The sequence below is a fragment of the Chenopodium quinoa genome, unplaced genomic scaffold (genome assembly GCF_001683475.1).
Source record: "Chenopodium quinoa cultivar QQ74 unplaced genomic scaffold, ASM168347v1, whole genome shotgun sequence".
NCBI classification, from domain to species: Eukaryota; Viridiplantae; Streptophyta; class Magnoliopsida; order Caryophyllales; family Amaranthaceae; genus Chenopodium; species Chenopodium quinoa.
In genome coordinates, this window is record NW_018742987.1 from 1,076,361 (window position 1) to 1,101,674 (window position 25,314).

At 32.4% G+C, this 25,314-nt stretch overlaps 2 protein-coding genes across 2 annotated transcripts; one reads left to right on the top strand and one right to left on the bottom strand.

Annotated features, from left to right (window-relative positions):
- Window positions 1–68: 68 nt before the first annotated feature.
- On the bottom strand, window positions 69–1,441 carry LOC110729616 (protein SRC2-like). Its single transcript, XM_021909368.1, has one exon. The coding sequence runs from the start codon at window positions 1,211–1,213 to the stop codon at window positions 272–274; it is 942 nt and encodes a 313-aa protein (XP_021765060.1). The 5' UTR covers window positions 1,214–1,441; the 3' UTR covers window positions 69–271.
- A 3,647-nt stretch (window positions 1,442–5,088) lies between these two features.
- LOC110729617 (UPF0496 protein At3g49070-like) lies at window positions 5,089–11,579 on the top strand. The gene is made up of 3 exons (XM_021909369.1): window positions 5,089–5,378; window positions 5,475–5,553; window positions 10,180–11,579. The coding sequence occupies exons 2-3, from the start codon at window positions 5,499–5,501 to the stop codon at window positions 11,241–11,243; spliced, it is 1,119 nt and encodes a 372-aa protein (XP_021765061.1). The 5' UTR covers window positions 5,089–5,378; window positions 5,475–5,498; the 3' UTR covers window positions 11,244–11,579.
- The last annotated feature ends 13,735 nt before the right edge of the window (window positions 11,580–25,314 follow it).

A 25,314-nucleotide genomic window follows, 5' to 3' on the forward strand; every position in this document is an offset into this window, starting at 1 on the left:
CATCAAAAGCATATACTACATTGTTCGACAATCAATCTATACAATAACAGTAAAATTTAGGTGGGGCATTAAACAACAAGGATCATTAATTTATTGGACCATTTTTAAAGCAGTAACCTTTATTCCACTTTGATAACATCCATTTCCCAAATGCATAACATTTACATGATCATAATTCATAAATGTAAAATTAAAATTAAAATCAAAGGATTAAAGCTATGATCAGATGTATTTGATTATACATTAGGAAATCAAGACAAAATGAAATAATCTACCAATCATCCCCACCATAATCAGCATCATCATAACCAGCATCATCAGCAGCAAGATCATCTTCAACTCTTTCAGCAGCTTCATCAGCAATATGATCTTCTAATTTGTCAAAACCTTCTGCTAATGCCAGTCCACCCAATGCTCCTGCTACAGCACCCACAGCCAATCCTGTCCCCATCCCTCCAAACTTACTCTTCTTCTTTTCTTCCACTGGGACCCCCTGCCCGTAACCACCGTACCCGCCTCCTGACTGCCCGTAGCTCGGTTGCCCATATGCGGGCTGACCGTAACTCGGGGGCTGCGCATATTCGGGTTGCCCAACCCCGTATGCAGAACCTGCATACGAGGGTTGGGCATATGGGCGCTGCCCGTATGGGTAGCCCCCAGGTGGGGGACCTGCATTTGGATACCCAGAAGGTGGGGCCGCATGCGGGTACCCTGATGGTGGGGCCGCATAAGGAGCGCTGCCGCTATATGATGTTTCTCTAGAAACACCATATGGCGGCGCGCTGTAAGGGTCGGGGGCGTGGTACCTTGGTTGACGTACCACGACCTCGACCTCGAGTTTCCCATGTGGCCTACCAGAAGGACGCTTGAGCTTTAAGCTAAGGGTGATGCGCCCGCCTATACCAACATCATCGACCACCTCCTGAAGAGGGAGCTTAGCTGAGCCGATGAGCGGCTTGGTGTCCTCGGCCGCATAAGCGTGGACGATGTCGATGTGAAGGGTGGCATCCTCGATGGGACGATCGAGGGGAACCAATAGTGTTTGGTTCCATTGTGGGGAAGTGTCCCCCTCCTCATCGACCCGGCTCGATATTTTTCGATCCGGGTCGACCCAAATAACGGCATACGGCTTAATGGGGCCGTGACGCCAATTGACGTTCTTGAGGTCCTTGGCAGATGACAAGGTCACCTCTACCTCAAATCTTGACGCCATTTAGATAGATGATCAAGAGGAGACAATTTTGAGAAAATTCTAATGAGAAAGAGCCTTGTTTTATAGAAAAAGACTATCTAATGAATAGAATATTGTAGGCTGTCAACATGTATTTATAGTCCAATTCCTTTTTTTTTTCATAAAACACCCTCATTTTGTGTGACATTTACGCGGAAACATCAATAGTGTGGGATGTGTATGCAATTTTTTATTTTTTATTTTATTTTTGAGAAAAACAAAAAATGACAAAATCTCATCCCATAAGGTTTCTTCCCTTATTAGAGTCTGATTGGTAGTAAAAGAGGTGTATACCTGATTTTTTGAAATCTTAATTACTTTGTATGATTTTTATTTCTTATCTTATAGATTACTTTGTATGATTTTGAAGTAACAAGATAACGTATCTTATCCAATTATATATATTGTGATTTGTAAATATATCTTGGCTTAATGGAAAAAAAGCAAAATAATATGATCAAATATCATAGAAAATCTCAAATCATGATATTATTAGAGATTTTTTAGGGTATAGTAATTGAAATCAGTAGAGATTTAACATGGTGATCCTTCATTTTAGGCCACTAACATCTAGTATGATTCACGCTATCATAAAAAGATTTGGACTAGTTGATATCCTAGGTAGGCTGTTTTCTCTTTTGGAATCTTGGATTGTGTGAGAAGGTTCTTTAAAAAAAAAAAAAAAATAAAGTCTGCTCGATTCAATTAGAAACTAGTGGCTTGCTAAAGTTGACGAGTATGACGATTGACACTTGACCAAGTTCCTTAGCATTGAATAGTACTCTCCAACCTCCCAATTGTTTATTAACATATTGTTTGCCTTCATTAAAAAATAAATTAAAAATTTTGGCTTTACTTATGCGATGATATTAATTAAATTTCACTAAATTATTGAAAGGTTATTTTATTTGTGTAATTGTATGTTTTAAAAATTATAATTCTGGTAATCAAGCATTTATAAGTTTGTAAGATATTGAAGTTCTATTGATTAACAATCAATAGCTCTTTCATACGCCAATTATGACAGAACTATATTAACTATATAAATATTAAAAAGCCAATCTATATTCATTTGTCTCAATAATTACATACGATGCTACTTTAGTACTTTATATATGTCATCGTTACGGATATATATTTATTAATAAAACGGAAAAGTTGACAAAAATATACGAAGTAATATTTTCATCAATCCAATCAATATATACGAAATGTTTATATAGAGTTTTAATTTAAAAGGTTGAACGCTTAAACATATAATTACGCTTAAAATTTTAGCGCAATTTGCAAAAGCAATTGATTAGCTAAGGTTGGTGAACTTTTACAAGCGAATTTACAAAGTTGATCACTTATCAGAATAGAACGAAGGAAGAAAGGCATAATTCAACGTGACAGACCATAACGAGAATAATTGCAACTAACGTAAAGTGTCCAAATTGGGTTTGGACTGAAGGTAATTATTCTGGGCTTGCACAACTTAGTCTGGGTTCTAGGCCTAGCCCACCAGAAATTTAGACCAGATCTTTTACAGGCCCAATGCATGTGAACGAGGATGTGAAACAAACAAACATGGGATACTTCCTATGCTTTGGATGGAGGATTCGAACTTGGGCCATAAAGTTATGGAGTACCGAACGAGTGAATGAATAATAGTCCTGTAAAATACATTCTTCTTTAATTCACTTTTAGTTGCAACACTTTAACTTAAATTAGATGTTGTCGAAATAAGTTGGAAGTTTAGACTTTAAAGAAACAAACAGGTTGACGATTGAATCAAATCCAAGGAGGAGGGGGTACAGGGTACTTCTATGATTAATCTCAATCGAAAATGAGTAGCTTCTCTAAAGATTATAGCATACTAATGCTATTGCTACCACGAACTAATCTACGTCTCTTAGCTAAAGTGCTAAAACTAAGGAAAGATAAAGTGAAAGTAAAATGCGCATATTCTTAGGTACAAACTCTTGCACCTAGAAATAGGTGTAACAACAGCACAATATGAACATTAGCTTTTCAGAATGTGAACATAGGCATAAAAAATATGAACATTAGCTTTTCAGAAAGTAAGCATAGGCATAAAAATGTGTGATTTTCGATTTCTTATGTGGTGACTTTGTGATTAACTTTGATTGATTAGGTTATACTACCTCCGTCAACATTTAGTTGCAACTTTGGGGTATTATTTGAGAGATATAAAATATTCCAAAGTTGCAACTAAATGTTAACGGAGGTTGTATATGATTTTCTTAATTCTAATAAATTGAATTTTATCTGATTTTCTGCATTTTTTTTTATCAGTGAACATAATCATGAAAAATATGAACATATGCATAGGTTCCCTTAAATGTGAACATTAACTTTTCAGAAAGTGAACATAGGCATAAAAAATATGAACTTATGCATTTCAGAAAGTGAACATAACATTTCAAAATATGAACGTAAGCATTGATTTTCTTAAAGTGAATATAAGCATTTAAAAAGTGAATATATAAGTAAAAAAATATGAACATAAATATTTAAGAAAGACAACATATGCATAAACAGATTTAATTAATATTTCATGAACAACACTATATATTTCCATTATGAATATTTGAAATTATATATGAACATATAAAATATTATTATGAATATAATGCATTTAATTATGAACATAAAAATTTGAAGTAATAAAAAATAATATGATTATAAAACATATGCATTATAAGTATTAAATGTTCATTTTTTTTACGTGTTCATTTTTTATTATTAAATGTTCATTTTTTTCATGTTCATATTTTTTACTAATTGTTCATATTTTTTTTACTGAATGTTCATTTTGTAGAGCTTAGTGTTGATTTTTTTGCGTTGTTACACCTATCTAAGGTGCACAAGGGTGTACCTTAGACTAATTGAGTAAAATGTACTCATTGGGCCCTAATTGACTTCGTAGGCCATCGTATATTTAAGTTATTTGGTCTCAATATTGAGCTTTATTAAATCCATAATATATCGTTGATTGAGCTTGTACCCTTAAAGTCAAACAAAATAAAATAAAAATGAATTTAAGAACAACTTATTTCATGAATATTAATTAATCATCGATATTTATGATAAGTTACGAGCTTGTACAAAACCCAATTGTTTAAAGAAAATGACAATGTATAAACACCTTTTTTTTTCTATGGTAAGGAGAAAGACCCTGACCATACCTCAACTCTCACGATTTTTTTGGTCCGGTATTTTCAAGTCAGACACTTTGAGAATGAGGGGGAAGGGTAAGGAATCCCCACCCTCAAAGTGTCCCTAGTGGGGATTGAACCCCCAGCCTCATAATTAAAAGGTGACAATCTTACCACTAGACCAAGCTTAACTTGGTATGTATAAACACGGTTTACAGGACTAAAACGAACTCTAAACAAGTAAACAGTCATTGTAATCAATATATACACTTGTACCTTCACACAAGTACATAACGCCACAAAAGGCATAAAATTATATCGTTGCGTTTAGGCGGAACTATGTAATAATGCTAGGAAGATACATGCTACTTAAAAAATAACCTCCCAAATCACAGCAAAGTTAGAGTGACGAATGTTTCAAAAAAAAAAGTTAGAGTGACGAATTGATGATTCTGTTTTTAGACATAATTTATGTATGAATGAATGTATGATTTCCTATTTTCCTTAGATCCTCTTATCTTGTTCTTAGTCGGTTATTGCTAGTAATTGCTTCTTGATTAACTTTCACAACAAGTTCCAATTTACACCACTTTATTTTATCACAATATTATAGTCTATACAAGTCTACATCATCAACATGAGATAAAATGAGCACCACTAACATTTACACAAAATAATATTGTGCTTTTTTTTTTTTTTTTTTTTTTTATATATATATATATTGCTTCTAAGTTTCAAGTACATGACGTGTGATTAATTATAGTTAGCTTATATTATAAGTTCAAAAACTTGAGGTTATTAATCAATGCTTAATTTTTCTCTTCAATTTCCCTTTAAAGCAATCTATACAATATTGCGTTATATAAACCTGCCTCTTCCATTTCTCTCACTTTTCTTAATTCTGCCCTTTTATTTTCTACAAATTTTTCTTTTCTTCCAAACAACTTAATATATAATTATTCTCTCTTTAATTCCTTAATTTTAAGGTTTGTCTTTATTTTCCCAAATAACATTTTTTGTTTTAATGTTTCATTTATTCTTATACAATTATAGTACTAAATCGTTATCGTTTATCATTGCAGTGATATTTTAAGAGTCTATTATAAATGGGTAAGATGAGGAGAATAATTTTGCGAACAAAAAAGGCCTTTTCTTGCAACGGTAAATTTTCTTACCCTTCCTTATTTATTTATTTATTATTATCAATTTTTTAAACCACTTTTACCATATGTCTTTATGGTTTTGCTTAAATAGTTTGAAGTAATTGTAATATAAAATGTTTTTGTACGATGAAATTACTCCCTCGGTTCCTTTTTGTTTGCACTATAAGGCTGCTTTTTGGATCAAATGGTGCAAATAATAAGGGATGAAGAAAGTAGTTAATAGGAGTGACTATTTGTCTCGTTAAATAATACGAAGTATGTAGTAATTGATTTTAGATATTCCATTGCATGTTTTTATTCTGGGCCAGCCTCTTTATATCTGTCCATTTTTTAACTATGCTGGCCCAAATTTAACATAAAAATAGGCCCATCAATGAAAGACTAACAAGATCTCTGTATGTTCCTAAATTAGTCCACCATTTCTTAGGCCTATTGGTCTTGACCGGGTATGTTGCAACATACTTCGTATTAGCAATTTTGTGATATTGGTCAATAGCTAAATACGAGGATCGTGTTATCTCGGCTCCTTCTAAATGAGTTACAAAGAGAATACAAATTATAATTTATATAATTAAGGGAATTTTAGACATATCGTATATTGACCTTCAATTTTAAACAATTAAGCCAAGATTTCATTGGTTAAGTATTAACTTTTTTGACATAAATTTACTGTATTATTTCACCTTATAATTGTTGTACTAGACTACTAGTTGTTAGTTTTTTTTTTTTTTTTTAGCTGTACTAGTTGGTAGCTAGTTATTACTTGACTACTTGTACTTTGTAGTTGTTAAGGCTTTAAGGGGTAGATGTTAGTAGTCAAAAAGATAGTGTTAAGTACTCCATATGATTAGATATGGTAATAATCTTTTGGAAAATTTGCAAATTGCAGCCATTTAAATTTCGTATTTTGTAAATTGCAGCCATTTAAATTTTTTTTTGCAAATTGTAGCTCAAAAGTTCGTATAAATTGTAAATTGCAGCCCAATTCAATTTTGTCATCGGTTTACATGTTGAAAAATCTTCAATTAAGGTTTCAGGGGTCATTTTAGCTCTTAGGGGCCCGAATTGAGCTCGGAATCAGCAAAAAAAACGTAAGTGTCTCATATTTACAGTTTCCCACAAATCGATACATTTTTGTGACGTAAAACGAGATACTTACATTATTTTTTTGTTAATTCTGAGCTCAATTCGGCCCCTAAGAACTAAAATGACCCCTAAAACCTTAACCGAAGATTTTTCAACATGTAAACCGATGAAAAAATTGAATCGTGCTGTAATTTACAGTTTATACGAACTTTTGGGCTGCAATTTGCAAAAAAAATTTAAATGGCTGCAATTTGCAAAATACGAACTTTAAATGGCTGCAATTTGCAAATTTTCCTAATCTTTTTAAAAAGTACTCTGTAGTCAGTGTGATTAAATATGGTGATAAATTATATGTATAAATTTGTACATCTATAAATACTTTTAATTTCATTTTAAAATTAAGCAATATTTGAAAATTTTTATATATATCCGGGTACAAGGTGCACCTAAGGATATTTTGTGCTTAATTAACTTTTTTTTTTTCTTATTTTAATAAAAACAAAAAAAAAAAAATTATCAAATTAAACAAGTAAAAAAAAAACACCTTAGGTGCACCTAATTTTATGTGCAATTGGATGTATATAAAAGATTATTTGCTACATTAACTTCAAAAGGTTCCGGTTAAAAAAAAAAAAAAAAAAAAAAAAAAAAAAAAACTTCAAAAGGTAGTATTTTGAAACCTATCTCAAGTCTTTAACTACTACAGGAGTTAACTAATCGGCATCATAAAACACAATTTCTACCAAACATAACTTTTTTACTTCTAGTAAAGGTTTTTACTTTTTACTTATTTAAAAGCTTTTTGAAAACTTGTTGTTGGTCATGTCTAAAATAATGTCTTAAAAACCATTATTAAATTACTTTATTTATAATGTGTACCTGAAAAAAAAAATTAAATTAAATGGTCGACATTCTGATGAAAGTGTACAATTTTAACGTAAAAGTTAATTCCATCTAAGTTGAGTCGTCACACAACATAAAAATATTTTAATGTAAATTACTCTAAAAAGAAATTATAAAAAAACTAAGGTTACAAAAGTAGTATTTTGTCTGACTTAGCTTGAAGAAGCCAATATAGAGATAATTTTGGAAGGATAATAAATATTTGATGGTTTTGGAAGATTTTATGTCTACCTAATAAAAGGCCCGAGTTAAATCAGCCACCAACAAACTATCTACAATCATGGTGTTTGATGAGAAATTATAATTCATCTGCATTATAAATGTTAGAAAAGAGTCCACATCAATGGATTAATAATGATTGGATTTTTAAATCTAAAAAAATAAGTCAATGAAAGATATATAGTACATATAAATTAAAATTGTACTTGTTTAATCTAATTAGATGCAAGTATGTAACCCTTTTTTGTGGCAAACCTCAATTGTAAGAACTAATCATATTAAGGAGTATAAAAATCTACTATAAAAAATCCTACACATTTTTTTTTAACAATATCATGGTACGTAAAATTTTAAATTTACTAAGGCTTAGTTGAATTGAAGTGAACTAAACTGAACTGGATTGTTTATGAAAGAAGAAAATTAGGAACTAAATTGAAATTAAGCTGAAGAGAATAGGTACTAATTATTGTATTTTAAAAATTACAATACGTACATTTCTATCTAATATAGGACTATAGGTCATCTCAAAATATTCATTACATGTGTGAATAGTGTTAAAAAAAAAAAAAAAAAAAAGTCCCACCTAGATAAAAACGGTTGAAGTATAATGTATACCGTAGTGTGTGAAATATGCATGCATTAATGAGCAGGCAAATATAGTTAAACCCTGCTCTCATTTTGATCACTTACAACATGTATGTAGTCCCTTCTTGGTCCCAGAATGAGGAATTATCATCTCTCTAATGTACCCCAAGTCCCCAACTCAATCTTTAGGTAGTTGTTACCTTAATTATAAGGTGGATATGTATAGTAATGAAATAATACGATCAATTGTTTTCAAAAAAAAGTTGTACGATCAATCACTAAATCGAAGTTCGTTTGTGAAATTAACCTAATAAACCATTCGGCGGTAAATGAAAATTTGTTTGGACTAGGTTATTTAGAGGAACTCAAGAAAGGAGAATGAAGATATATAGATAAACCTAGCTATTTAATTTATACGTCTCTAGAAAATTTAATTATAGAGAACTTGGTTTTAATTAAAAGTTTTAATTTATAAGATAAATAACTAACTTGTCAATAAAACAATTATGAGTCACGCCTCATAAACTAAAACAATATAATTAAGTCACCCTTCAAATGTGTAACACATTGTCACCAAACCAAACGCTATCATTAATTAAATAATTGAGATCAAGAGATCCACGAATATTAACAATTTATATAAACATAATTTAACAACCAACAATCTAGCAATAATGTCTGGCTTTATATGAAACAAGAAGTTATAGTCAACAAAACAAACTTTAAAAACGAAAAATGTCCAAAAATACTAAATATGTTTTAGACAATGACAACATACTTCTAACTTCCTTGCATTCTTCTATCAAATTTCTTATAAAGAATTTGTCGAAAATAGGTTAGACCTTAGACTTCATTGTAAGTAAGTTCATTCAAACTATGGCGGTGCTACTAGGTGCTTTTGATGTCATATCATTAAGTTTGAATTTGTGTAATTTCAATGCTTTTAAGACCCTATTTAAAAAGGCTTTTATTAGGCCAATTAGGGAAAATTGTTTTTGTCAAATCATTAAATTTGATTTTGTTTTGTTTCAATGCTTTTAATTTAAGACCCTATTTTTTTTTTTTTTTAAAAAAAGCTTTTATTAGGGTAAGTTGTTATAAAACGGATTCAGGTAGTGATAAAAAATATAAATAATTATTCCGTACTTACAACCACATAGGAATAGGACCAAGAACACTTAAAAAAAAAAATCAAGTCCGAACTTTACCCAATCACAAGGATCGATCAATTAGGAGTTTCTACTAACTCGATCATTCATTAAAATTTTAATTTAAAACATTGAATCAACTTATTGTTCTTATTTAACTACTTGTTGTACTTTTTATTTTAGTCAAAGATAGTTTCTACTTTAGACGACTGAGAATAAATTGCATGGATGTGTTACTATATATATAAAGATTGCGCAACACACTGTAAAATGTAAATTCATTATTCATACTAGTAGTAGAATAATAATCATAGCAAGTCCAGTGGTTGAAGCAACAGCTAGATAAGATAGATTAGGTAGTTGGTTGGTTGTTTAAAAATTATTCACATTCATGTTATTAGTGTTGCTGGATTTTATTTTTTTGTGGCTTAATGTTTATATTCACATCTCTTTCATACTATTATGTCATTGTCACACTTTACTCTTGGTATAATCTAACATCAAGTATTCAACTAACTAATTTGTGATACCCATAATTTGTCACAACAACATGAAGAAGATCACATTCACATATTTCCTGATATTGAATTTCAGTAATTATGTACGAATGTAAATTAGTTTTTCATTAAGTAAATTATTTATTGGCTAACCAACTTTTATTTCAAACATTTCATATAATGCAGTTTCAACATCGAATGAACTTCATGTCCCTTTTAACGTGGATGTTAGAGAGGAATATGCAAATGCCTTTAGAACCGAATCATATAATGAGTTTTGGGCTCGTGTTTTGGCACTAACACATAAAGAGTCTCTCTCAAAAAAATCTTTGGGATCAACCTCGACAACACGATTGCTTTCTTATAGGATTTTTGTTGATCATCTCTTAGACCCTGATCAATCTACCGTGACAAAATTGTTATCCTTAACCAAAAACCGGCCCAAAATCATGTCTCTTCTTACTAACTATTTTGAGCATACTGCTAACGCATCTTTTTTATGTGGTCAATTACTAAAAGACACAGACAGATTACGTATTAAGTATCGTTCCCTTAAGAAAACCCTAGAATCATTTGATTTTCCTCAATTTTCATCATCATCCTCTAACCATTTACCTATAATTTTACCACGGCTAACCGAAATCACTAAATCTATTAACCCATTTGTAAATTCTTCTTCTTCATTAGCTCGATTTCAAGCCGTGAAGTCTAACTGTTCCGAGCTACTCAAACGGCTCGAGTCCCAACGTGATAGGGTTAAAGCCAAGCTACATGTACTAAATAGCTTTAAAGTAAGCTCGGCTGTTTTTCTTGTAGCCCTAACAACTTCAATTACAATAATTGTCATAACTCATTTTGTAGCCATGTCTATGGCTGTTCCGGGCCTTATAATTGCGTTTAGAGGCTCAACTTCAACAAAACAACTAGCCAAGACGTCGGCTCAGCTTGATGCAGCTGCCAAAGGAACCTACATTTTGAATAGGGATTTGGATACAATTAGTCGGCTTGTGGCTCGGCTTGATGATGAGCTAGAGCATATTCGAGCCATGGTCGAGTTTTGGATGGATCGAGTTGATGATCACTTACACGCTCAAGCCGGTGAAGAAGTGGCTCGCCAACTTAAGAGAAATGACGCAAAGTTTATGGATCAATTAGATGAACTTGAAGAGCACCTATATCTTTGTTTTATGACCATTAATAGGGCTAGGAATTTAGTGGTAAAAGAAATATTAGACTTACATCCAAGATGACACAAAACAAATTAAATGTTTTGTTACATGTAATAATGTATATATAATATATATTCATTGTAATAGAAAGTATTTCTCTTTCATTTTCTTATAAAATCTCTTGTTATGTCTTCCCTTAATTGTGGTATGTAATCATTTGAAAGGATATATAGATGATAGCCTATTTAATTGTTAAGAATTGATTTTTTTTTATTTTTTTTTTGACACGTAAGAATTGATTTTGAATTGTCATAATTTTATTTTGATCGTATAATAACTCCGAAACCTCATAAATTTCTCAAAAAGCATGGATATTAGCCTTCAATTTTGGAATTTTTTCACCCGAAAATAAAAATTGTCGAAATGTTTACCATGGTCCTTAATACCCCCCAGGAGTCCAATTGGGTGGGTGGAACTATCCAATTTGCCTTTATACGACCAATTTACCGGTTTACAACTTATATAGATTTCATTAATTCAAGCCTACCACGAACATTTATGACAACAAATAATGATCAGATATGGTTCCAAACGACATTATATGACCCCGAGATATATATATTCCCTAAAATTTTGAGCCATTTCGACACCGGGCTCCAAAAACTCCAAAAATTCTCAAAAAGTGTGGATATAGCCTTCAATTTTTAACTTTTTTCACCCGGAAAAAAAAAATTGCCGAAATATTTACCAAGTTCTCTAATATTTTCCGGGAGTCCAATTGGGTAGATGGAACCATCCAATTTGCCTTTAAACGGCCAATTTACCGGTTTACAACTTGCGCCGATTTCATTAACTCAAGCCTACCACAAACATTTATCACAACATATAATGATCATATATGGTACCAAACGACATTATATGACATCGAGATATATCCCCTAAAATTTAAAGGCTTTTTGACACCGAGCCCCGAAACCTCCAAAATTTGTCAAAAAGCGTGGATATTAGCCTTCAATTTTGGATTTTTTTGAATTTTTTCGCCCGGAAATAAAAATTGCCGAAATTTTTCTCGTGGTCCCTAGATAATACCCTACGGGAGTCCAATTGGTTGGGTGTATCCATTAAAATTTGCCTTTAAACGACTAATTTATCGGTTTACAACTTGCGCCGAATTCATTAAATCAATTCTACCACGAACATTTATGACAACATATAATGATCATAAATGGTTTCAAACAGAATTATATGACCCTGAGATGTATCTCCTAAAATTTTAAGGCTTTTCAATACCGGGCCTCGAAACCACCAAAATTTCTTTAAAAGCATGGAACTTAGCCTTCAATTTTATTTGGAATTTTTTGACTTTTTCGCTCAAAAATAAAAATTGCCGAAATGTTTACCATGGTCCCTATTATCATCCAGGATTCCAATTGGGAGGATAGAACCATCCAATTTGCCTTTAAACAATCAATTTACCGGTTTACATTTTGCACTGATTTTATTAACTCAAGCCTACTGCCTACCACTAACATCTATGACAACATATCATGATCATATATGGTTCCAAATAGCATTATATGACCCCCACATGTATTCCGTAAATTTTCAAAACTTTGCGACATCAGGCTCTAAAACCTCCAAAGTATCTAAAAAAAAGTGGACATCAACCTTTAATTTTGGAAAATTTTGACTTTTTTTCGCCAGAAAATAAAAATTGCCGAAATATTTAACATGGTCCCTTATACCCTCCGATAGTCAAATTGGGTGGATGGGACCATCCAATTTGCCTTTAAACGACCAATTTACTAGTTTACAACTTGCACCGATTTCATTAACTCAAGCCTACCACGAACATTTATGACAACAAATAGTGACCATATATGGTCCCAAACGACATTATATGACCCCGAGATGTATTTCCTAAAATCTCAAGGATTTTCGATACCGGACCCTTAAACCTCCAAAATTTCTCAAAAAGCATGGATATTAGCCTTTCATTTTGGAATTTTTAGACTTTTTTTTCGCTCAGAAATAATAATTGCCGAAATATTTACCATGGTCCCTAGCACCCTTCGAAATTCCAATTCGGTGGGTGGAGCCATTCAATTTGCCTTTAAACGACCTATTTACCGCTTTATAACTTGCATCGATTTCTTTAATTCAAGCCTACAACGAACATTTATGACAAAAAATAATGATCATTTATAGTTCCAAACGGCATTAAATGACCACGAAATGTATCCCCTAGATTTTTAAGACTTTTTGACACCGGGCCCCGAATCCTCCAAAATTTCTCAAAAAGCGTGGATATTAGCCTTCAATTTTGAAATTTTTTACTTTTTTTTCGCCCGCAAATAAAATTGCTGAAATGTTTACCATGGTCCCTAATACCGTCCGGGAGTCCCATTGGGTTGGTGGAACCATTCACTTTGCCTTTAAACGACCAATTTAACGGTTTACAACTTGCACCAATTTCATTAACTCAAGCCTACCATGAACATTTATGACAACAAATTAATGATCATTTATGGTCCAAACAGCATTATATGACCCCGACATGTATCCTCTAAAATTTCAAGACTTTTCGATACCGGGTCCCGAAACCTCCAAAATTTCTCAAAAAACGTGTATATTAGTCTTCAATTTAGGAATTTTTTGACTTTTTTTCGCCCGGAAATAAAAATTGCCAAAATGTTTACCATGGTCTCTAATATTCTTCGGGAGTCCAATTGGGTTGGTGGAACCATCCAATTTGACTTTAAACGGTCAATTTAATTACTGGTTTACAACTTGCACGGATTTCATTAACTCAAGCCTACTACAAACATTTATGGCAACATATAATAATCATATATGGTTCTTAATGGCATTATATGACCCCGAGATGTATTTTATAAAATATTAATACTTTTCTACACCGGGCCCTAAAACCTTTAATTTTGAATTTTTTTTTGTCCCGAAATAATAATTGCCGAAATGTTTATCATTGTCCCTAATATCTTTCGGGAGTCCAATTGGGTGGGTGAAACCATCCAATTTGCCTTTAAACGACCAATTTACCCGTTTACAACTTGCACCGATTTCATTAATTCAGGTCTACCATGAACATTTTTGACAACAATATAATTATCATATATGGTTTCAAACGGCATTATATGACCCCGAGATGTATCCCATAGAATATCAAGACTTTTTGACACCGGGAACTGAGACCTCCAAAATTTCTTAAAAAGCGTGGATATTAGCCTTTAATTCTGGTATTTTTTTGACTTTTTTGCACCCGAAAATAAAAATTGCCGAAATATTTACCATGCTCCCTAATAACCTCCGGGAGTCCAATTGGATGTGTGGAACCATTCAATTTTCTTTTAAACGGCCAATTTACCGGTTTACAACTTGCACCGATTTACCGGTTTACAACGGCCAATTTAAATAACTTGCACCGAACTCGACTTGAACCAAAATTGACCCAAAACCCGTTTTAACCCGTCAAAACCCAAATTTAACCCGATTTGTTACTTACTGACCTGAATTCAACCCGACCCATTCCTAACCTGACCCGAATTTAACACAACTTGTTATAAATCCGACCTGAAATCAACCCGACTTGTTATTGACCTAACCCAAATTCAACCTAACTTATTATTGACCCAACCCGAATTTTACCATACCTATTACTAACCCAACCCGATCTGTTACTAACCCGACTCGAAATTAACACGACTTGTTATTGACTCGACCTAAATTCAAACCAAGTTCTTCCTGACCCGATTTCAAATCACCTTAAATGCAATTTAGACCACCTTATTATTGTTGATCAAAGCATTTTGTCTTGGGAGACCAAGTCGGTCTAGGCTATCAAAAGAAAGAAGCCTCATCCTCAAATTTAAGAGTTAACTATAGTATATATTTGTTGTATGGTCAAAGAAGATAATTATCTTCCTAAATTATAGACTATAGTTCCCTAGTATATTGCCATATATATTATAGTCAAAGGAAATAATTAGCTTGATAAAAATCATAATTATCTATTTATAGTTAGTTGAACCCGAATATGACCTGACTTGGAAATGACCCGACCTGAATCTAACCTGCAAATTATTGACTTGAACATAACCCGACTTGAATCCGAGAATGACCCGACTTGGAAATGATCCAATCTAATTATAACCCGCAAATTATTGACATGAACTTAACCCGACTTGAACCCGAGAATGACCCGACTTGAAAATGACCCGACCTGATTATAATCCGCAAATTATTGACTTGAACCGAACTCGACTCAAACCCGAGAATGTCCCGACCTGATTCTAACCCGCAAATTGTTGACTTGAACCGAACCCGACTCGAACCCGAGAATTACCCTAACCCATTTTAACTCGTGAAACCTCGAATTAAACTCGACCTATTGTTCACCCGACCTGTTATTAACCCGACCCAAACCCGATAAGAAGTATGACCCAATGTGACCCGACTCAAGCATGACCCAACCCAAACCCGACCCACATAGGTTATGGAATTAATCTGAATTGACCCAACCCGAGTTGACGCGACTCACTCTTACCCGACCCGTTTACCCCAATTAGCAGCTCTAATAATAAGTAGCCTTATTATTTGGAATTGAAGATGACATTTCATACATACTACACACATTATTTTCATAAAAGTAGTAGTATAATTCTTAAGGTAATACTGAATGTCTGAATATTTTTTACTACTTATAAAACCTTCATAAAAATGAAAAACAGAGAAATTATGAGCTGATACAGCTAGTTTTATTAAATGCACAGCATAGGCGTACCCTTTATAAAACAAGTAATCAATCATAATCGACTTTAATACTCCATTCAAATTGGAGTACAACTGTTCAAGTGTAAGTCCATTTTTAGGTTTAAAGATGTTCAATGCTGACAAAATTATGCTCGTAAATTTTAGAGAGTAGAGACACTAAACTAGTAAAGTGTAAGAGTCTCTAATAACTAAAATAGACAAGCCCGTTGTAATCTATGAAGACAAACTAAAGCCTCATAGAGTCATAGTATAGCACCAAACTCCTAATAGTACTCGTATTAGCATTATCAAGGAACCAACTCATTCCTGTTCGTTGTGCATCTTTAAAGCATGATTCATCTATGTGCATCGCTACTATAGCCTGACCAATTCCGGTGGGGGTATTGCATCAATTGAGAGGCATGAAGAGACCTGAAGAAAGTACTCCGTGGTAAAATGTTTAGAATCGATCATAATGTATATTTTCAAATGTTATAACTTTATAATTTTTACTCATGTCAATAATATCAATTGGTTTTTGGTTAAAATAGTGCATTGATAAATGTAAATGACAAAATGTTGCTAGTATTAATAAGAAATGAAGGAAATTTATCATAGTGCATGTAAATTAACTGAGTCACAAAATTTCATACAATTAGAAATTTTGCAAATTTATGTGCTACAAGCCTACAACTACCGTACAAGCCTACAAGAAACAAGAGTAGTAATGTGAAAGACGTCAAAAGTACTAAAGCCACAAGGCCCACAACATAGGCCCCATTTATATAATGTATTAATGTGTACTCCACATAAATTGATAAGACTGAGAAAATTTTTAATAACCATGATCCCATAACATAGAATAAGCACATAATTTAACAAGATGTGAGCATGTGACTATTAAAAAAACAGTGACCCATATGAGGAGAAAATTAGAGAAATTATTTTGCAAAAAATTTTTTAAAAAAAAAAATCATTACATTATTAAAAATTCAATTATATTTGACCTCTGCACATACAGTGCCAAAACTAATTTACGTGTAGGTCAACTAGTTTGATATGAGTAGGTGTGGTGTCCAATAAAGAGTAGTGTCTTGGTTCACATTAGGGTTATATTCGAAAAGGTTAAAATGAGCAAGAGTCGAGGCAAGGTAAGAAATTACTTTAAACTATAATATTTGAACTTATGTTAGCTATAACAAAATGTAAACTTCATGTAATTACGTCAGTTATTTTATATGAATTTATGTATAACTTAATTTGTTTAAATTCATATCAAATTATAACTTCACATCTAAGGAACATAACGATGAGTTAATTAATAATTACATATTTGCATTTGGTTGCTTTAAATTTTTAAGTAAATGACAAATGGGGACAGAGGGATTGTGTGACAGCGGAAATGATTAATGGAGTAAACCAGAATCAAATCTAGTGGAGATTATAAAGAAAATAAGAGTAATAAATACTGAAAAATATTATTAATTGGCACTCCAATCCCACAACATGGGGCTGTAAGAATTTTTGGCACTTGAAACTTCAGATCATGTGCTTCAATGTAGTATGACAATTCAAAGAGAAGAAAATAATGATAATAATAATGAAAAAAAAAATTGAAAATAAATAAAGTGGCATTTTGGTTAGGAGCAGTGCACAACTACCGAGACTGATACTACTTCCTCTATTTTTATTTTTATTTTTTATTTTTTTAAAAAAAAAAATCATATATATAGCTCTGTATATAAGAAGACACGCTTTCAATATGTATTCTGTATTTACCAATATTAAAGATATAATATGATATGTAAGTAGTTTATTCATTTTAAGGATACTAATAACAAGACACACTTTAAATATATATTTACCAATATTCAAAAATATATATCAATTAGTAAAATGTTTTTGGATTTGTCTTTCAAAATATACAATTTTATAATTATTAACAATAATTAATTAACACACGTATAAATTAAAGTTTTTAAATAACAACCTACCGACGTTTAACCGGTAACCACTTGTATAGACCTAAAATGTTATATACTTATATATATTCACATATAAAAAAAATCACTTTGTATATTAATTGCGACACTACCTAAAACTAACAAAATAGGCAACGCTTTTTTTGACTTTGTAATAAGGCTTAAAATAATGTTTGACGTTTCTGCGAAAAATCGCATGTAACTATCAACGAAGCCCACAACACACTTTTGAGTCATAAAATCATAATACAATATACGTCGTCTATTTTCTTTAGTCCTAAATAATGTGACCAATTCATTGCTATAGGGAGTCGAATATGGTAGCGGATTGGCTAGCCAATTTCGGTGTTTCACTTGACCAAAAGTTTATGATTTTTGAGGCGGTCCCGGTAGACCTTCGTGCTGTTTTATTGGAGGATTTGGGGGGCAAGGCGATTCCGAGAAGCATCCCTCGTCGTGATGAAGCTTACTCTCGCTAACTAGTGTTTTTTATTTCTCGTTTTGTTTTTGTTTTTTGCTTTCTGCTCTTTTATTTTCTAGCTTCTAGTTTCTCTTTGTTGTGGGGCTTGCCCCTCGTCTTCACCAAAAAAAAAAAAAAAATGTGATCAATTAGGAAAAAGAAAATTTTGTCAATTAAAAACTATGTCTCCATTTTGTGTTCATTTTTTGAAAGAGAAACAATAACGTAACCACTTGATAAAGAAGGGTTTTAAAGCATACGAGGTATAGTGTCAATTTATGATGAAGTAGCTGTCAAAAATAAAAAAATAAAAAATAAACAAAATAATAATAAAAAAAATAAATAAATTATGATGAAGTATGTATATTGTGCTAATTTAACATACAAAGTTGTGTGACCACTTGTTAGGATTCGCATAATTAAGTAGGTTTACATACTCGGACAATTCAATAACGAAATTTCAAATTATCATTAGATTGTTATATCTTAATATGTGTAGGGGAATAATTCAGATGTGGAGAAAGACTAAAAGTCTAACAAAGAAAGAGACTGATGTGATACTTTGGCTATTTTAATTGATATTTTATTATACATTAATAAATTATCATTGAATAGTACAAATAATGAAATATCAAACGCAGATTCGTGCAAATTAAACCCTCTTTTATTTTATTTTATTGTATAGGTACTTTGTCCTTATAATACCTAATGTATCGAATAGGTTACTAGATCACAATTACCACATTTAGTGATTTTTGTTTTTTTGAGAGCCACATGGGCGATTGATGAGAATCGATCTCAAGATCGCCTGAAACCGAAAGAGAACCTTTAACCACTTGAGTTATTCCACATCCTCATTTACTCATATAGGTTTATGTGTAGAACTCTTCAATCATCCTATTTTTTTATGTTGCTAAGAATTGTCACAATTTTTTTTTTTTTTACCTAATATTACCGAATTAAGATGCATAGATTTGACAGAATATGGACCCAATAATAATTGGGCCAACCCAAATTTACCTAGTATGGGCTGAAAAGTGTTAAAACAGCAAGGGATGGCAACAGTTAAATAAAATGGGGCCCGTATTTTAGAATTAATCACCGTCTTTAATAAACGGGCCGGGTGAAGTTAATTGGCACCTCCAAAGTTAGTTGGATTTGTGGTTTTAATTTGGTATACTCTTAGACGTAGCATTCTATACACCATACATCGTATTCCTTCATAATTATACACCAAATCTTCCACAGTTCACTTCCCATGCCATGCATGCATGACTGACAGTTACTCTCACTTCACACTTCAATCCATCAAAAAAGTGTCTCACGTTCTCTTGGTTGACAGGGTGGACGATATCGGATATTCACACCTAATCATCGACTAGTACGTACTAATGTGAAACGGTCTCATATCATAAGATAATAATAGAAAGATCTAATAAAATGCAAAACCTTCATATATTCTATTATTAGATTAGAGCCTACCTAATAGTCTTATATTGATGTTAATCATGTTATATTCTTGTTCATCAATCTACAAATAGGGTTGCTAGAATTGGCAAACAAAAACTAAATCTAACCCTGTTGGAGACAGCGGAAGTATAATGGGTGATTGGATCAGATTAATAAGTAATATTTATAAACTATATGAGAAACGAGTAGAGCTACCGCACCTACTTATATTTATTCTTGAAAATGAAATAATACCGAAGAACATGTTTTCTTTTATTATATTCTCTTATATTGAAAATGATATCAATTACAGTTTATATAGGAAAAACTCATCCTAAATAAATAGTGATAGAAAATTTAGGAGCATTATATGCTTTACATTTTATTTAGGTTTTACTATTTTATTATTAGTTTTTCTTAATTTTACTTATCTTAACATAGTTTATACATTGCACAATTAACTTTTATCTCACAAATTCCCGCTCTTAATTTGCAATGTTTAATAATGTTTTAAATTTCTCGAACTTTTCTGTTGTTATAGCTTTGGTAAGCATATCTGCTGGCTGATCATTAGTGTTGATGAACTCGAGCTGTATTTCTTCTTTATTGACTAATTCACGTATAAAATGATGTCGAATCTCAATGTGTTTACTTCTAGCATGAAACACTGGATTCTTTGTCATAGCGATAGCAGACATATTGTCACAAAATATCATCGTGGGGCTTTCTTGCTGAAGACCCAAGTCTTTAAAATTCTTCGTACCCAAACTGCTTCACATGCTGCTTCAGTAGCAGACATGTATTCTGCTTCTGCAGAAGAAAGTGCTATTGTTTGTTGTTTCTTTGAATTCCATGATATTATCTTAGTGCCTAAACAGAAAATGTAGGCTGATGTACTCTTACGATCATCAATGGAACCAGCCCAATCACTGTCAGTATAACCAATCAATTCTTTATCAACTTCACTCTGGTATCTTAGACCTACTTTCTTAGTACCTTGAAGATATCGTAATATCCTTTTTGCGGCAGCAAAATGTAATTTGCTAGGATTATTCATAAATCTTGATACCATATTCACTGCTTGAGCTATGTCAGGTCTTGTATGAGTTAAGTATAGTAAAGAACCTACCAAACTTCTGTACACATTACCATCGACCTTACTAGCTCCATCATCTTGACTTAATTTTTCATTCAATGGCATAGGAGTATTCACTGGTTTGCAATTTTCCATATGAAATTTCTTTAGGAGATCCACAGTATATTTTTCTTGATTAAAGAAAATTTCTCCCTTGGTTTACGTAACTTGAATTCCAAGAAAGTATTTCATGAGTCCTAAGTCTGTCATTTCAAATTCTTGCATCATAGACTCTTTGAACTCATTAATGAGTTTCATATCATTTCCAGTGTAGATTAGATCATCAACATAAAGACAAACAATGAGAAAATGCCCATCATTGTTTTCTTTAATGTAAAGTGATGGTTCACTTGGACTCTTTTTGAATCCGTTATTCATAAAATATTTGTCAATTCTACTATTCCAAGCTCTTGGCGCTTGCTTAAGCCCATAGAGCGCTTTATGTAAACGATAAACTTTATCTTCTTGCCCTTGAATTTCATAACCTTGTGGTTGCTCCACATACACTTCTTCTTCTAATACACCATTCAGAAATGCGGATTTCACATCAAGCTGATAAACATATAATTCTTTTTGTGCAGCTATGGCTAACACTGTCCTAATGGTTTCAATACGAGCTACTGGAGCAAATGTTTCATTGAAATCAACTCCGGATTTTTGAGCATATCCTTTGACAACAAGCCTTGCTTTGTGTTTTTGAATATTTCCGTCTTGGTCTAGTTTTGTTTTATAAACCCATTTTAGACCAATAATATCTTTACCTTCAGGGTAATCAACAAGCTCCCATGTCTTGTTTTTCTCAATCATAGCAATTTCTTCATCCATTGCTTTTATCCAAACATCGTCATTTGATGCTTCTTTATAGCTAGAAGGCTCACTTGCAAATAAAGCTAATGTTTCCGTGTCATTTGCTTTAGATAAATAGCACTCGTAATCATCCAAATAAGAAGGCCTTTTTCTAATTCTTCCTGGTTGATTTAAAAGTGGAGAAGATGAGGTTTCTTGTGTTTGTGTATTTGACACATTATTAGGAGATCTATGCGGACTGTTTGCTTCATTATTTATTGTTGTTGGAGCTGGGTTACGAGAATTTATAGCTTCTTCTTGCACAGGAAAATGAACTATTTCATCATCCCATTTCCATTTTGCCGATTCTTCAAATATAACGTCTCTGGAGACTATTAGCTTCTTAGCTTGTGGGTCTAAGAGACGATAGCCTTTTGATTCATCACTATACCCCACAAAAAGATACTTTCTCCCTTTGGGATCGAACTTGTCTTTACCTTGATCTTTGTTTAAGGCATATGCAATACATCCAAAAACTTTTAAATGACTAACAACCGGTTTTCTACCATTCCAAGCTTCATAAGGAGTCTTGTTACTAACTGCTTTAGTTGGTGAACGGTTGAGTATGTAAATAGCTGTATTTACAGCTTCAGCCCATAATGTTTTAGGAAGAGTCTTTTCTTCCATCATGCTTCTTGCCATTTCTACAATTGTGCGATTCTTTCTCTCTGCTACACCATTCTGCTGAGGTGTTCGTGAGACTGTCAATTGTCTTTTTATTCCTTCATTTCTACAATGCTCCATAAAAGGGTTATATATAAATTCACCCCCTCTATCAGTTCTCAATGTCTTTATCATATAACCACTTTGTCTTTCAACTAATGCTTTAAATTGGAGAAATACATTGAAAGCATTTGACTTTTGATCAATAAAATATATCCACATCATACGAGTGTAATCATCGACAAATAATAGAAAATACCTCTTATTTTGTAGAGAATGATTTATTGTGGGGCCAAATATATCTGCATGTACTAATTCAAGAGGAGCTTTAGCTCTCCATGAAGTTTTTGGGAATGGAAGATGATGCATTTTTCCATATATACATCCTTCACAAACTTGAATATTTCTATCAATGTGTGGTAATCCCACGACCATGTCTTTTTGTTTCAATAATTGTAATCCTTTTTGGTTCAAGTGTCCATATCGTAAGTGCCATAGATAAGATTCATCCATAACATTTGCTTGCAATGCCAGCTTCTTTTGTGGCATATGAAGCGGGAAAACTTTATTATCAGCCATTTGTACTTTCGCCAATATAGTACCAGATTTTTTGTCCGTAACAATGCATTCCCCATTGTCAAAATTTTCTGAATATCCTCGTTGAACAAGTTGCCCAACACTTAGGAGATTATGTGTCAATTTAGGCACATAAAGAACATCATGTATGTATTTTGTGTTATTTGCTTTGCTATTAACAACAATGACTCCTCGTCCTTCGACGTTTGCCTTTTTTCCATCACCTAAGGTGACTTGATTTTGTGGTTGATGAACATGTCCTTATTTCCTGTCATGTGGTTGCTACAACCACTATCGAGAAACCATAAATTGCTAGACTTATTTTGTGCATCCATGCACGTAAGAAATAATTGTTCACCTTCAGCGTTAGCGGTGAAATTCGCTTCATTTGTATTATTTCATTTTGATGCCAACAATCTTTTTGAGAATGATTTGAATTACGACATCTCTTACATTTAAAATAACATTCAGATGATTGATGGTTAGACTTACCACAAATACGTCAAGAATTATTTGACCTTTGTTGATAAATTTGATATTGTCCGCGACCTCTTCCTCTACTTTGTCCTCGGCCACGGCTAAAATTTTGGGTACCACGGCCTCTACCATATTGATGTCCTCTTTGGTTTCCCCCTCTTTTCTCTGACTCTCCTTGATATTGTTTGTTTGATATGTTAAGTTGGGATTGAAACGCTTGATCTACAAGTTGATCGGTATTTGCATTTCTTTTCAATTTTTGATCATGTGATTCCAAAGATCCCATCAACTCATGCATTGTGAGAGTTGACAAGTCCTTAGACTCTTCTATTATAAATGTGGCAGAATTATATTTTTCTGTCATACTTCTTAATACTTTTCGAACAACTCTTTTTTCTTCTAATGTATCACCGAGACTTCTTATTTGATTTAACTATTTCCGTGACTCGTGAAAAATAAACTTGGATATTTTCTGTCTTTTGCATTTCCAGATTATCAAAATCTCTCCATAGATTTTGTAATCTAACAGCAACAACTTTTTCATTTCCTAGAAATCCTTGTTTTAATGTATCCCAAGCTTCTTTGGATTTTTTCAATCCATATAAGCGGGGAAATATAGTTTTACTCACGGCTGCATGAATATATCGTAAAGCAAGTGCATCTTTTTTCTTGTTTTCCTTGTGTAGTTTTTGTTGTGCTTCATTAGGATTTTCTGGAAGGTCTTCATAGCCTCCTTCCACGAGCTCCCATAAATCTTGGGATATAAAGAATGTTTGCATTTGACTACTCCAATAGTCATAATGTTCTCTATCAAAGATAGGAAGTGTCGGTTGGGAATAAGAGAAAAATGGTGTTGATGTACTGGAAGCCATGATATAATTATTCCGGCTCTGATACCAAATTTGTTGGAGACAGCGGAAGTATAATGGGTGATTGGATCAGATTAATAAGTAATATTTATAAACTATATGAGAAACGAGTAGAGCTGCCGCACCTACTTATATTTATTCTTGAAAATGAAATAATACCGAAGAATATGTTTTCTTTTATTATATTCTCTTATATTGAAAATGATATCAATTACAGTTTATATAGGAAAAACTCATCCTAAATAAATAGTGATAGAAAATTTAGAAGCATTATATGCTTTACATTTTATTTAGGTTTTACTATTTTATTATTAGTTTTAATTTTACTTATCTTAATATAGTTTATACATTGCACAATTAACTTTTATCTCACAAACCCGCCTTATTGTTTAATACGCGCGTTGCTTAGAGGTTGTAGGATCATTCAATTATTAGTCTCTGTCATCGACGCTCAATTTATATCAAGATTTTTCAATTATACATGAAACTAAATACCATAATTAAAATATATACAATACAAATATATTGCTAGATTAATTGCATATTCATAATTTTCTTCCTATTTTCTTCCCGAGTGATGTCCGTGGGTGTGGGACTAGTCATTTCCACTACGCAACTATTGCATAAAATTCCAATTATATATCACGACTTTCCACTTAAATATACATCACTACTATCAAGAAAATGAACCATGAGTTTCTCTATTATTAGTCTCTGTGATTGGTGCTCAAAATATATAATGCTTCCTCAATTTTATTTATTTATTTACGGTTTTACTTTTACACTATTATATACTCCAGTGTAATTAGTTTATGGTGATTTATAAGTTTGGAAAAATATAACTATGTGAGATCTTGTTAGTATTAAAAAGCAGAGGAAGAAGGTAATAAGAAACTTAGAAAGAAGATTATATAAACAACCTATT